The sequence below is a fragment of the Acinonyx jubatus genome, chromosome X (genome assembly GCF_027475565.1).
Source record: "Acinonyx jubatus isolate Ajub_Pintada_27869175 chromosome X, VMU_Ajub_asm_v1.0, whole genome shotgun sequence".
NCBI lineage: Eukaryota > Metazoa > Chordata > Mammalia > Carnivora > Felidae > Acinonyx > Acinonyx jubatus.
The window spans coordinates 78,037,292-78,050,885 of record NC_069389.1 but is presented as its reverse complement, the minus strand read 5'-3'; the positions used below and the strand labels follow the sequence as shown (position 1 = coordinate 78,050,885).

The following is a 13,594-nucleotide window of genomic DNA, read 5'->3' as shown; positions in this document are numbered from 1 at the left end:
AAACCTGAAATGGGAGACACAAAATAAGGATATATGCATGCATGTGTACATGACACCTCAGAGTTTAGCAATAATTATGGCTCCCACCAAAGGAAGTTCATTAGTCTTTGAACTTTTTCTCATTTTATTAACCCTGAATCTATATTTATTGTTCCAGGAAGAGGAAGAGGAAGAAGAAGACATTGACCATCTGGTGAAGCTGCATCGCCAGAAGCTAGCCAGAAGCAGCATGCGAAGTGGTTCGTCCATGGTAAGTTCTATTGGTTCTGTGGCTATAGACATGTTTGGGTACCAGGAATGAAGGAAGTATCTCTCTAGAGCAGAGTCAGGACCTGGGAATCATCCTAGTCACTCTTTCCAGGTAAGTGAGATACATTTGTTTATTCATATCCTCAGTTTAGATAATAGTTGCTTAGTGCACAGCTAGGTGATTTCCCTCAGCCTCTGTCCTGGAAGTAGTTAGGTAATTCGGTAATTAGGACTAGAGACATTCTTTATCACAGCTTTGTGAACAGTAAACCATAACTTCTCCTCTAAAAAAGTAACAGGCCATGAAGTGAGCAAGATAATATTTCTTCATCAGAGCCCACTCCAAATCTCACATTCAAAAGTATTGTCAGGGTGCCTGGGTGGCTCAGTTGGTTAAGCGTCCAACTCTTGATTTTGGCTCAAGTCATGATTTCATGCTTTGTGAGATTGAGCCCCATGTTGGGCTCTGCGCTGACAGCTCAGAGCCTGCTTGGAATTCTCTCTCTTCCTCTCTCTCAAAATAAATAAATCAACATTTAAAAGAAAAAGAACATTGTCATGAGGGGACCCTGGCAGGGTTAATTGGCATCAGGGTATGATTAAGGAGTAACAATACAAATCAAAATCATAAAGTTAAAGGGACAGTAAAGAATTAGGGCCTAGTTCTGTCAGAAGTACAAAGATTTGTGTTTAGGGGACACAGAGTCAGGAACCAGAGTGATTAGGGTTTGTTTCTACTCACACACAGGAATAGAATGGCAGGCTTACAGAGATGACTACTACCTGAGAGGAAGAGGTATTTTCACCTCTGGTGGGATTCCTGCCCTCCACCATTCTTAAAGAATCACTTTTTCTATAGGTCTTGATAGGGATATGGTGGATAAAAGAAACCCAAAGATAATTGAGGCACTTTGTTTTAATGAGCAACTGACCCCCTCTAGCCAACATTTTAGTGTATGTAACATATTAAAACCATAGTTTCCTCCTACCTGTACTCCTTGTCTACCTTCTGGGACAAGTGAAAACTAAAAATAAAATTTATAAAAAGCAGGGAAGAAGAGAGACAGAACATAGGTGAGCCAAGAACTGATTATTAACCTCAATAATTATGAGTGTGCTACTAGGCTGTCTCATGCTCTGAGTACAAGCCTATTGGCAGTACTGGCTTATAGCAGGGGCTTCTGAAGCTTTTGTTTTGTTCTGTGACTGTGGCTTTATTTTGAAGGAAGATGTGAGCAATGTGGGAGGGGAGTATGCCTTTACCAGATGTTTGTGGGTGCTTTATCTTCAGAGTACAATTGGCAGCATGATGAGTATCTATAGTGAAGCTGGCGATTTTGGAAACATCCTTGTGACCGGCAAGATCGCCTTTTCTCTCAAGTATGAGCAGCAAACACAGACTCTGGTCATCCATGTGAAGGAGTGCCACCAGCTGGCCTGTGCTGATGAAGCCAAGAAGCGCTCTAACCCGTGAGTGCTTCTGGAACCTGACCGATGCTCTGAGATGAGAGCTCAGACCCTGGCATCTATGTGGGCATTGTTGAACTGAGGTTATCACTTCCTGGGCAGACAGGGAGGTGTGACTGAGAGTGGTTAGGAAAGATATGGGAGATGGACCAGGACTGGGAAAATACAAGAAGGACATGTCTAAGAGGACTTGATGTGACATTTTCATTTCATCATGGCATATGTATATGGAAAGCAGAGAAGTGAAGAATGGGCTTCAGAAAAGACAACAAATGACTCCGTTCTCTCTTTGGTCTCTAGATATGTAAAGACTTATCTTCTGCCTGACAAGTCCCGCCAAGGAAAAAGAAAAACCAGCATCAAGCGGGACACTATCAATCCGCTATATGATGAGACCCTCAGAGTAAGTATCTAGACCCTGGGAGTAGAACTTGCCCTGTCTTATGTCTTATGTGGCAATTCCTCTGCTACACAGCTGGTTGACATGGCTTTCAGTGGCCATGTCTGTTTCTGAAGATGCACCATGGGCATCTGTTCATATACTAACTTCCCAGAGAATAAAGGTGATCTGGCTTTCTTGGATTGTTGTGAAATCGGAGGTTCATGTGACCACAAATATTTTAAAAAGTTATTTTGGATCAGGAGTTTCTGTGGCAATTCTTTTTGAATGTTCCATTGTTCTTTCATCCAGTCAAGGAAAAATTAATTTTCCAGGTCCTTCCATAGAATAGGGTAGATTTTTGTGAAATGGGGTAAGTGGAGGCTTTCATGAAGGAAATTCAGAATTCTTAGGGATTAAAGTAATTTGGTATTCAGGATTATGGACTTTGGGTATGGTTGCTCAGATTTTTGAATAATCTTTTCTGAGGAATTACCACAAACTAATCATCCTGGGCTTCTTTTTTTCACAGTATGAGATCCCAGAATCTCTCCTGGCTCAGAGGACTTTGCAATTCTCAGTTTGGCATCATGGTCGTTTTGGCAGAAACACTTTCCTTGGAGAGGCAGAGGTCCAGATGGATTCCTGGAAACTTGATAAGAAACTGGATCATTGCTTGCCTTTACATGGGAAGGTAGTCTGCTTTCACAACTTACACAGTTGGCTCTGAGGTAGCATTGTCTACATTGATCTCTGCTGGTACATATTGGTAGCATCTTTGAATGAAATCTTCTGTAGAGTTCTAGCGCACCCTGCTGGAGCTTCTGAGTTTGACAGTAATTTCAGATGCAATTGTAGGCCAGGCAAAGGATGAAGCCATAGTTTTCCTTTGAAAAGTCTTTCATGTGTGTGCCAAGCTTTGCCTCATAATGTTCCAGAGTTTGGGCATATTCTAACATACTAACTTGCATATTTTCTCCAAGCTAACCTTTTGGGTGTATCCTAATCTATACTCCTTTTCCAAGCTAATCTTTTTACTAAAGCAGTGGGAAGTAAAGGAATTCATGGAGATCTAATTATTGTGCTCTTTGTCACACAAGCCAGGGACAATTTTACTTTGGAGATGGCATCTCAGGCGAGAATATAGCAGTATGCATTGTAGTGCCTGGGATCTGAGTGCAAACCTGGATTTGAATCCTGGTTCTGTTATTTGCCAGCTGGGTAAGTCACCTCTCTTATAAAATAACTTAGGTAAATCACTTAACTTCTGTGAGTCTTAGTTTACTCATCTACAAAATGGCGATAACAGTGCCTGGCATATAATGGACATTCAGTAGGTTACTGTCATTCTGGTTAAGATAAGATCGCTAAAACAGAGTTAGGATTTCTTGATAATACGAACTGTTCAATGGAAAAGTTCCTTGGTAAAATTTTTTTACACCACCATTTTAAATGCTAAAAGTAGTATGTGTTACAGAGACTATCTTTGGAAAGATAGACAAGAAGCTAGTAGTAGTGGCTGCCTCTGGAAGAGAGACTGAGATGAGAGAGCAGTTTAGTTTTCTCTGTATGCCCTTCCATGACGTTTGAGCTTTCTACCATGTCTGCATATGTTGCTTAAGAAATTAAGAATAAAAGGATTTCTGTGCACATGGTTAAAAATGAAAACAACATAGAAGTGTATAAAAAGAAAAGTACATTTCATTACCTAGAAATAAACACTGTTATCAACTTGGATATCTTCATAGAGATTTGGTATTAAGCAGCATGGATATAAACGTAAGGATTTATATTTTTTTCCTTTTTATGCAAATAGGCTTATATGAACCTCATCATGTACATGTCTTGAGTGTTTTCGTTTAACAATTGATTATTTATCATGGGCCTCTTTCTATGTCATCACTTACATATCTATCTCATTTTCATTGCTGTATAGTATTCTTTCATGTGCCTATATAATAAATTGTTTGCTTTCTCTGCTGTTAAAACTATGCTGTAATATGTCTTGGCCTTCTTATGTGAATGCAACTATAGAAGAAATTTCTGGTGGTGGAATTGCTGAGTCAGAGGAAAAATACATGCAATATTTTGATAGCTACTGCCCTCCATGGAAAATATTAACAATGTTAAATCTGCCCCTTTAAATACTAATAAAAACAGGGAAACAATTATGACCAAACTATAGCACATTATTAGAAATTTAGAATTTCTCAAGCATTTGGCACACAAGTCATTCTCTCAGGGGCCTACAGTTGATATAATTATATTGGAAACATCACCATAAACCATTATGAAGCACTGCCAATAAATGTGTCTTACATCAAAAGAAAAAAACTGCATTAAAATGGAGTCATTTGCTCTTAAAATATGCCACTGAAAAAATACACCAATTTCTAGCTAAGGCTGAACTCTAGTTTTTAAGAGTCTACTGAAGTTCACAATCTAGGAGTTAATAAATTCTGTAGACATTTATAAACATCAAAAAAGACTACTCCAGTATTACATAACTATTTTAACTTAAAACATTTTACATTTATTGTCTCTGATCTATCTTTACGCGCGTGCGTGCATGTGTGTGTGTCTCCTAGCAATCCATTTGCTCCCATTCAGTTTTCTCTTCCTGGCATCCACTTCCCTATTCTTGTGTATCTCTCCCATACACTCAACTGTGCATTCTGGGTATGTGGTACATTTTTCCAAACCAGTGGGGATTATGCTTTCCTGGCATTGGTATACTCCATGCTGAGGACCCCCAGCGAACACAGGCAGATGACAGGGTACATCTAGTCTGCACCAGCTCACATTCTAGATACCAAAGCAAAAAGAAAAGAACCATGCCAAGAGAGCCAATAGAGGGAAGCAATTCTGCTACCAGCAGCCAAAGATAACAGGCCACTTGCTGCTCATTCCAGTCATTCATTCATTCATTCATTCACTCACTCACTCTTACATTCATTCAGTAAATATTTCTGGAGCATCTCCTGTGTGCCAGATACTTTGCTAAGTGTCAGGCATACTAGGCTGAGCAAAAATAGGGTGATTCCTGTCCTCCTGGCATTGAGTGGTAGAGATAGCCATTAATCAAAAGTAATGTAAATAAATATAAAATTATAAATTGTGACATATTTAAATCCTTGCAGTGGAGCTCCCTCCGCCTAGCCCTCAAATCTTTGCAAGCTCTCTTTAGAAAAACTTATGCTTTGTCTTTGAAAATCATATGAGTGATACATACCATTTTCTTTAAAAAGACACTGAAGATATACACACAGTAAAAAGTGAAAGCCCTCTCTCCTTTCCCCAGTCCACTCCTCTCTGTAGAATAAACAAGTGTTAAGTTTGTATGTATCCTTCTGGGTTTTTCTATGCAGTGTAGTATAGTGATTAAAAGCATAGACTCTGGAGCCAATCTGTCTGAATTTGAATCCTGCCTCTGCCAATTGCTAACTGTATGACCTTGGCAAGTTACTTAACCTCTGTGTTCCATAACCTGTAAATGGGGATAATAGTACCTATCTCATAGGGACTGTCTTGAGGATTACACAAAATGATATACTTAAAGTACTTCTAACAGTTCTTGGCACATAGTAACTATTATACAAGTGATAATAATCATTATTTATATACATACATATTCACATGTACAGACATGAATATATTTTAATAAAAGTGGGAAACTTTTTATGCATTTCACTTTGCTGACTTAACAGTACACCTTGGCTATCTTTCTGAGTCAGCATGTATGGATTCCCTGCATTCTTTTTGATGATTGCATGCCATAATCTATATGCCATACATGGCATTAAAATCACTCATTTAACCTTTCCTATATCGATTGCCATTTGGGTTGTTCCCACTTTTTGGCTCTTACTAATGATGTTGATAGCAAGACTCTTCACCATGGTGTCAGTCCCTGTGAGTTTGTGTGGCAATTTTGCTGGAAGACCTTTGAGGGTATTTGGAATCTAGTAACTGTATCCCCAAATTAGCAAAATAGTGGGAATTGTGGAAGACTTTGTTGGTTCTTCTGCAGCTCCTTCTAAAGGAACTGCCTTGGAAACCTGTGGCTGCCATGGCCTTGGGACCCTGGATTGTATTCACAATCTGGATTCTCTTACATTATGAAGCTGTTCTTAGGGCTAATTTTAGAATCTCCTTAGCGAGAGGTCTCAACAACTCCTGAGAAGCCCAGCTTGACCTGTCGGGTTTCCCTGTGTTTCAGATCAGTGCTGAGTCCCCGACTGGCTTGCCATCACACAAAGGCGAGTTGGTGGTTTCACTGAAATACATCCCCGCCTCCAAACTCCCTGTTGGAGGTGACCGGAAAAAGAGTGAGTTTGGGGTGTGTGTGCTGGATTTAGCCCTTAGTGTTTTCTATGGGGTGTCTGTGAGATAGTACAGCTGGTGGCTAGCACTGTTGGAGAGACCAGATTGAGAGGCTCCCTGGATCATCTTCTGGGGAAGATTCCTTTACTGAGTAAGGCTTTTCTGCATTGTTTTCAGCCAGAAGGGAATATTTTCGGGTTAGCACTTATTTTTTTAGGCTATTAAACTGACTTGAACTTGGTCTAGCTGTGGCAAGCTATTAAGAGGGCAGAATAGAACAGAAACTTCGGGGGTGAGAACGGGTGGTTGCAAGAGGTAGTGAAGTATGAGGGACAGGAAGGTCAAGGTTGAGGAAGAGTGAATCAACACACCAGGCACTGTGCTAGTGACTGTGGATATGTAGATGAATAAGACATATTTGTCTTCCCCTGAAGAGCTTAGTTTAGCAAGAAAGACAGACAGGAAAAGACCACCGATAATGGGAGTCCTGAATTCTCTTTGGTTATATGTGGGAGAGCTTCAAAGAAGAAGTAAGGATGAAACTGGACTTAAGATTTTACCAGGAAGAAAATGAAGTGGATGGGGTAGAAGGGCAGTTCCAGAAGAGATAGCAGGAGCAAAGGTTTTAAAAAGGCATGGTAAAGGGCTGTATGTAAGTAGTGAGGTAGTGACATGGGATCAAGATCAGTGGCACTGGAGTTACAGGAGTGGGGCTGGAATTGTTGATGAGGCTGGTGCCTAACTGAAACGGGCTTTGAACATAATGGTAAGGAGTTGAATTCGATCCATTTGTGCAATGAGAAGCCAGAGTTCTTAGAAAGATACCTGTAGCAAGGTCTAATCTATAGGACTTGGGGAATCAAAGAGATCCTCAAAAAGGGGGTGCAGAATGACTAGAGAAGAGAAGCAAGGACAACATTTTAAAGCATGAAGAGAGGAAGAAAAGCCAGTGAGGGTAGAGGGTTATTAGGAAAGATATTGAAGAAGAAAAGAGTGGCGTCGTCAATAGTATTGGGATATCAGGCCAAAGAGGATTGAGAAGACATGGTGCATTGGCGTTAGGTTGAGTATTCAGTGGATAAGTGGAAGCAGAAGCCAGATTTCACCAGAAACTAGCCTGAATGAATGAAGCAAAGAAGTAGAAGTAGTGAATGTGGGCTCTTTCTTTCAGGATACTTGTTGGTGAAAGAAAGGAGAAACATGGAGGATAGTTTGAGAAAGCAATAAGGGTAAAGGGAGATTTTCTTTTAAAAGGATTTTTAAAAGACGAAGAAGAAGAAGAAAAAGAAGAAGAAGAAGAAGAGATATTAGTGTATATTTAGACTGAGGGGATAGGACTGGTAGAGAAAGATATTAAAAATGGGAAGTGGGGATTGAAATTGATGACATCTGATGAGTCCTATGAAGTGGGCATGGGATCAAGAACACAGGTAGAGGCGTTCCCTTTTTAAAAACTCTTCAACAAATTTCAGGCAACTTTATTTCTCTAAACTCCCATTTTCTCATCTATAAAATAGGAATAATAGTACATATCTTATACGGTTGCTTTGAGAATTAAATGCTTAATGTAGGATCTGGCGCATAGCCAGTTTTCTAAAAGTATTTGTTGCTGTTGTCCTTATTAATTGAGCACCTGTTGGTTACTGTCAGGCACTGTGTTAGGTCCTAAGACTCCAAGTCAGGTGTGGTCCAGTTGTCACGAAGCTTGCTGCCTTTAGGGGCAAGGGATGGAAGGTGCTATATAGATAAAGATCAAGACAAATCTGAAGGTGTAGGGGCTCACTTGCTATGGCTGACATCCCTTACAGGTAAAGGTGGGGAAGGGGGAGAGCTCCAGGTGTGGATCAAAGAAGCCAAGAACCTGACGGCTGCCAAATCAGGAGGGACTTCAGACAGCTTTGTCAAGGGGTGAGTCCCTGGACCAGCATCAAACTAACCAGTTCTAGGACAAGAGAGCTAAGAGATGAACCCAATTTAACCTTTCTCTGTGGATATTATCCTTGTATATCCTACCACCTCCAGCAACCAACTTTGCTCCTGAAAATAGGTAACAGCAAAGCCTCCACAGCCACCTTTGTACTGGTCTAAGCTCAGTTTGGACTGTGACATAGTGTGGATTTCCAAAGAGGAGGGTGGTAAATAGGCTGGACTTTCCCTCTCTTATACACTTATGCTTTTAATTAATCCTGAATAAAAATCTGTGTCCCCTGACTATTAAGATTTAGGAACTCAGGACTTTGTTCTCCACAATATTTCAACAATGCCAGCTTTCCCCAAATTATACATTACCCCACTGACTTTTAAGGTCTCTTGAAAATCATGTTTGGCTAGGCCTATAGTTATTACTATTGATTTTATTTAAAGAGAACCTCGTCCAATAGAAACGGAATCATGAGCACTGAGTGTTATATGTAAGTGATGAATCACTGGGTTCTACTCCTGAAGCCAATATTACACTGTATGTTAACTAACTTGAATTTAAATTAAATAATGTAAAAAATAAATAAATAAAAAAGAAAGAAAGAAATAGGATCCAATATCTAACACCCATGTCTGGTAGAGTGTAGATAACAGTTTACTATAACATTATGTTAATTTTCTCTCCAGGTTACAGGAATTGAATCAGGTGAATGATCTAGTGGAGGTAGTGAGAACTCTGCTTCAGCATATTCAAAGGAGGGAGTGTGTGTACTCGGATCTGAATGTTGACTTACCTGCCTGGGCTAGCTAGGGAAAGGGGAATTTAGATAGATAGTTACTTGCCAGGTTTGAGTAGGTTGTTGATTACTCCCCATCCTCTGCCAGATACCTCCTTCCCATGAGGAACAAGGCCAGTAAGCGTAAAACTCCTGTGATGAAGAAGACTCTGAATCCCCACTACAACCATACATTTGTCTACAATGGCGTGAGGCTGGAAGATCTACAACACATGTGCCTGGAACTGACTGTGTGGGACCGGGAGCCCATGGCCAGCAATGACTTCCTGGGAGGGGTCAGGCTGGGTGTTGGCACTGGTGAGAGCCTCTCTCCCATCCTGACTATTTTAAAGGCCTCTTATATATTTCACTCCTACTATACCCAGCCCCCTTCCTTCAAAGCTCCTCTATAACAAGAGTTGTCTTCTTTCCTTTCAGTTAACCTTTAGACAATATTTACTGAATGCCTACTATGTGCAGACCTAGGGGAAGGCTGAGCTCATGCACTGTTATCTGTACAGATAAATGTGACCCTGATGGCCAAGAATGCCATCATCCTACCACCAAAAAAGTCTAAAAACCTACCTGTATCTGTACTTATAATTTCCATCTTCCATTGTGTTATAATGAAAGAGGGGTCCTTTCTAGCAAAGGCCAAGCTCTTTACAAGTGTTCTGGATCACACCCTCACCTTCCTAACTTCACTTCTGGAATCTCTTCTCTCTCCTGTCTGATCACTTGCACTCTCTCTGCCTCCCTCCTGGAGGTGAACACAGATAACCTCTGGTATTTCCAATATTAAGAAACAGAAATAAATCTTTTATTGACCCCACATCCCCCTTCTAATTTCTTAAATTGTCTCTATTTCCTCACATCTCTTTTAGTGCTCAATCCATTGTGATCTGGCTTCTGTCTGACCACTTCACTGAGCAATTGCTCATGACAAAATTTTGTTTTCATCTTACAAGAATATTCATGCTATTTAACATAGCCGATCACTCCCGTTTTCTTTTTTTTTTTTTTAATTTTTTTAATGTCTATTTTTGAAGAAGAGAGAGACAGAGTGTGAGCAGGGGAGGGGTAGAAGAGAGGGAGACACAGAATCCAAAGCAGGCTTCAGGCTCTGAGCTGTCAGCACAGAGCCTGACACGGGGCTCAAACCCATGAACTGTGAGATCATGACGTAAGTCGAAATTGGACACTTAGCTGACTGAGCCACCCAGGCACCCTGATCACTCCCCTTTTCTTAAAATACTTAGCTTCTACTGATACTACACTTTTCTTTGTGGGTTTCCCATTCTCTACCCATTCTAAATATTGGTGCTTTTCAAGACTTAGTTTTGAATCCTCTTTCCCCTCTCTATAGTCTCTGCATGCCTGCAGCTTTTAATACTACTTGTATATTAATAAGTCATACAAAGCATTTAACACAAAGTGTCTAGAATGATGTTTTTGCAAATGTAAGCCGGATCATATCAGTCTCCTGTTTAAAACCCTTCAGTGGCTTACTACTGTACTTTAGAAGACAGTCCAAAGTTCTTGCCATTCTGACAGGCCCCTATAGATTCTGGACCCTTTGTTCCTTTATGATCCATCCTATATCACTCTCTTGCTTGCTCAGCCATGTTCCAAGCACAATGATTCTTTCTGCTCTCCAAATATACCAAACTTATTCCAATTTCATAATCTTTGCAATTATAGTTAACCTCAGTCAGGCTCCTTCCCATCTTTCAGAGCTTAACCCAAATGTCTCCTTGGACAGGCCCTCAGACCACTCCATCTAAACAAGGCCCTGATCTAGGCACTACAGATCATCCTGTTTATTTACTTCATGACATATATCTCATTATCTGAAGTATCTTGACTTGCTTGTATATTTCCTGCTTTCCCTGTCCAAATATAAGCTGCCTGCAAGGCAGAACTTTTTTTGTTCACCACTGTATCTCCAGAGCCCAGAAGAGTACCTGGTATACAGTAGGCACTCAATACATGTTTGTTGAAAGAATGAGTGTACAAAAGAATAGGAATGAGGCCACATACAATCTGAACTGTAGTCCTGGAATCTACAGCTAGAGAAAAAGGTGTTCAGCTGCTGCTGCTTCCTTTTTTTTTTTTTTAATTTTTCAGTTAAGTTGGCAATAACAGCAGGACAGTAGCTCTGGCATGAGGTGTCAGACACTTAGAGCTCTGTAATGGCTCCAGAATAAGAGGTCTGCAGCTACCATGTGCTGTTTGGAGTCCCATTTCATCAACTTGAAGTCTCCTGATAGAGTCTCAAGAGCACAGAAATAGCTTTTCGGGGTCAACAGGGAGCAGTTTACAGACTGTTGTCCCAGCAACCTATCTTCGTAGCACACTGTCTTTTACAGGATGGCTACCCTTGCTGTATAACCCTTCTTTTCTGGTGGGCTGTGGAGTGTGTTCCCTGTTCAGCTTCTTCTGGTGTTTCTCCTCAGGGATCAGTAATGGGGAAGTGGTAGACTGGATGGACTCGACTGGGGAAGAAGTGAGCCTGTGGCAGAAGATGCGACAGTACCCAGGGTCTTGGGCGGAAGGGACTTTGCAGCTCCGTTCCTCGATGGCCAAGCAGAAGCTGGGCTTATGAGCCCCTGTCCTTCTATGCAGGTCTTGTCCTGTCCAGGGCAAGTCAGAGGAAGCGAAGAAACCAAGAGCAAAGATTTATATTTAGTGTATGTATGTGTGTGTGTGCATGTGTGTTATGTATGTGTGTGTAATAAACATATATTTCTACAAATCTCATTATGTTAGAGTGATGAAAGTTTGTTCCTCTTTTTAAAGCAGGCTCAAGAATAAGGGTCTGTTTAAAATGTTTTCATTTGTGCATAATCTAGTATATTTACAGAGTCCATTCTTTTATCTTTATGATGTTTAATTAGCTTAAAAATCCTTTAAAACAAGTTTTTATCTCCTGTCTTGCAATTCCTTTCCTACTTCCCCAGGAAGCCCTGTCTACCTTTGGCATTTGTATAGGTCTGAGGCCAGGGCTCTGGGAAGCAGGGTTGGGTTACTAAAGACAGGAGAAGATGGGAGAGAGGTGAGTAGGTCTGCCCTTTCCTTTCCAATTTATGTTTTGAACTCTATTTTTACCTTGATATATTTCTGGAACTTGGTTTTTAACTCTTATTGTTTTTAAGCAATTTCCATATTACTTTGGTCTAATTGTTTTCTTTTAAATGCTAAGAAAATTCCTGTTTCTTCAAGCTCCATACACCTTCCCTAGACCTTTAGGGGACCCTTATAATGGAGCTTCTTTAGAAAAACACTTTAATTAGATAGTGGCCTTTTGACTGAATCACGGACATATCCACAATGGCTTCTCAGTGGTCTCATAGGACCAGAGGGACTGACAGTGAAATGTCTCCCAGCCCATGCTTGATCTTTGCATTTTATACAGATACAGCTCTTGTTGGACAGCTCCTCATTTCTCTAATAAAAGACAAGATATCGTCACTCTCATATACTACATCTTTCTTAGCATTTGTGTCTGCAGTGTGGTACCACACAGAATATGATGGACATACCATTACACCAGCCAGAATAGCCAAGTACTGTCTAAACTGGTCCAGTGTTTCCCCAGACTGGGCACGGTTAGGGCTCCAAGAGGATATGTTCAGAGAATCTCCCCCAGTTATTCTGACTTCCTTTGTGAAGTGGTTTCACTTTCTATTTTTTCTGTTGTTTCCTGTACTTGACCTAGATGTAACATGGGTGTGGTGTGCTGAGACCTTTCTAAGAAGGGTCTGGTGATCTAAGGTTCATTTTCTGAAACTCACTGTACCAAACTGACCTTGTTATTCTTGCAACAGTATCTACACAGAGTTGTTTGTAAAAGGAGTGTATACTGGAGAAGAAATCCCTTTTGGTAGAGTCTACTAGCTGACTCTCCTATAAGGCCACTGGACTAGGGGTGGCTGCAGTGGTTTCTATTGTACATGTGAACTGAATAGAGGAGTGTTTTTAAAAGGTTTGGTGTGGGTGTGGATTAATATTGTAACAGAAAGCATCATTTGGGATCCTGGGCTGTAACTTGCTCCTTTGTTCTCTACCCCCTGAAATGTATGTGTGCTTCAATAAAGCTTTTTCACCTGTCAAGTGTTTGCATTTGTTAGTTCTGTAGATGCTTTTCTTTCTGATGTCGTCACTTACTGTTGTTGCTGCTCAGTGGATTGAAGGAGAAGAACCAAAGTGACAAATGCCCTTCCCTAACCATTCTGTGCATATTGAAAGAAAATTTCCCTTTCCCTACATTGCTGCCTGATACCTCTGCCCAACTCTGATCCATTGACCTTTGTGTTTGGTATCTATGGAGAGAACTGAGAATTCTTCTTAAAAGTGCATCACTTTTCTTTCTCTCTCAAGTACCAAGGGAACTTTTCCTTTAGCTCTGTAGCCCCGTACCACGAGGAAGGAGAGAGATGTGCACAGGGGAAGGAAGATGTTGTTTGCTGTGTTTCTTTCT

General features: G+C 40.7%; 1 protein-coding gene across 10 annotated transcripts in view; it reads left to right on the top strand.

Moving 5' to 3' along the window:
* Positions 1–13,227, top strand: part of SYTL4 (synaptotagmin like 4) — a 204,545-nt gene extending 191,318 nt beyond the window's left edge. For all 10 annotated transcript variants that reach the window (XM_053201450.1, XM_053201448.1, XM_053201447.1 and 7 more), the window contains 8 exons: positions 158–250; positions 1,541–1,719; positions 2,017–2,119; positions 2,628–2,789; positions 6,315–6,423; positions 8,227–8,326; positions 9,224–9,432; positions 11,571–13,227. In XM_053201450.1, coding sequence (XP_053057425.1) covers positions 158–250; positions 1,541–1,719; positions 2,017–2,119; positions 2,628–2,789; positions 6,315–6,423; positions 8,227–8,326; positions 9,224–9,432; positions 11,571–11,719 — 1,104 coding nt within the window. In that variant the 3' untranslated portion in view covers positions 11,720–13,227. The remainder of the gene's footprint in view (positions 1–157; positions 251–1,540; positions 1,720–2,016; positions 2,120–2,627; positions 2,790–6,314; positions 6,424–8,226; positions 8,327–9,223; positions 9,433–11,570) is intronic.
* Positions 13,228–13,594: the final 367 nt, after the last annotated feature.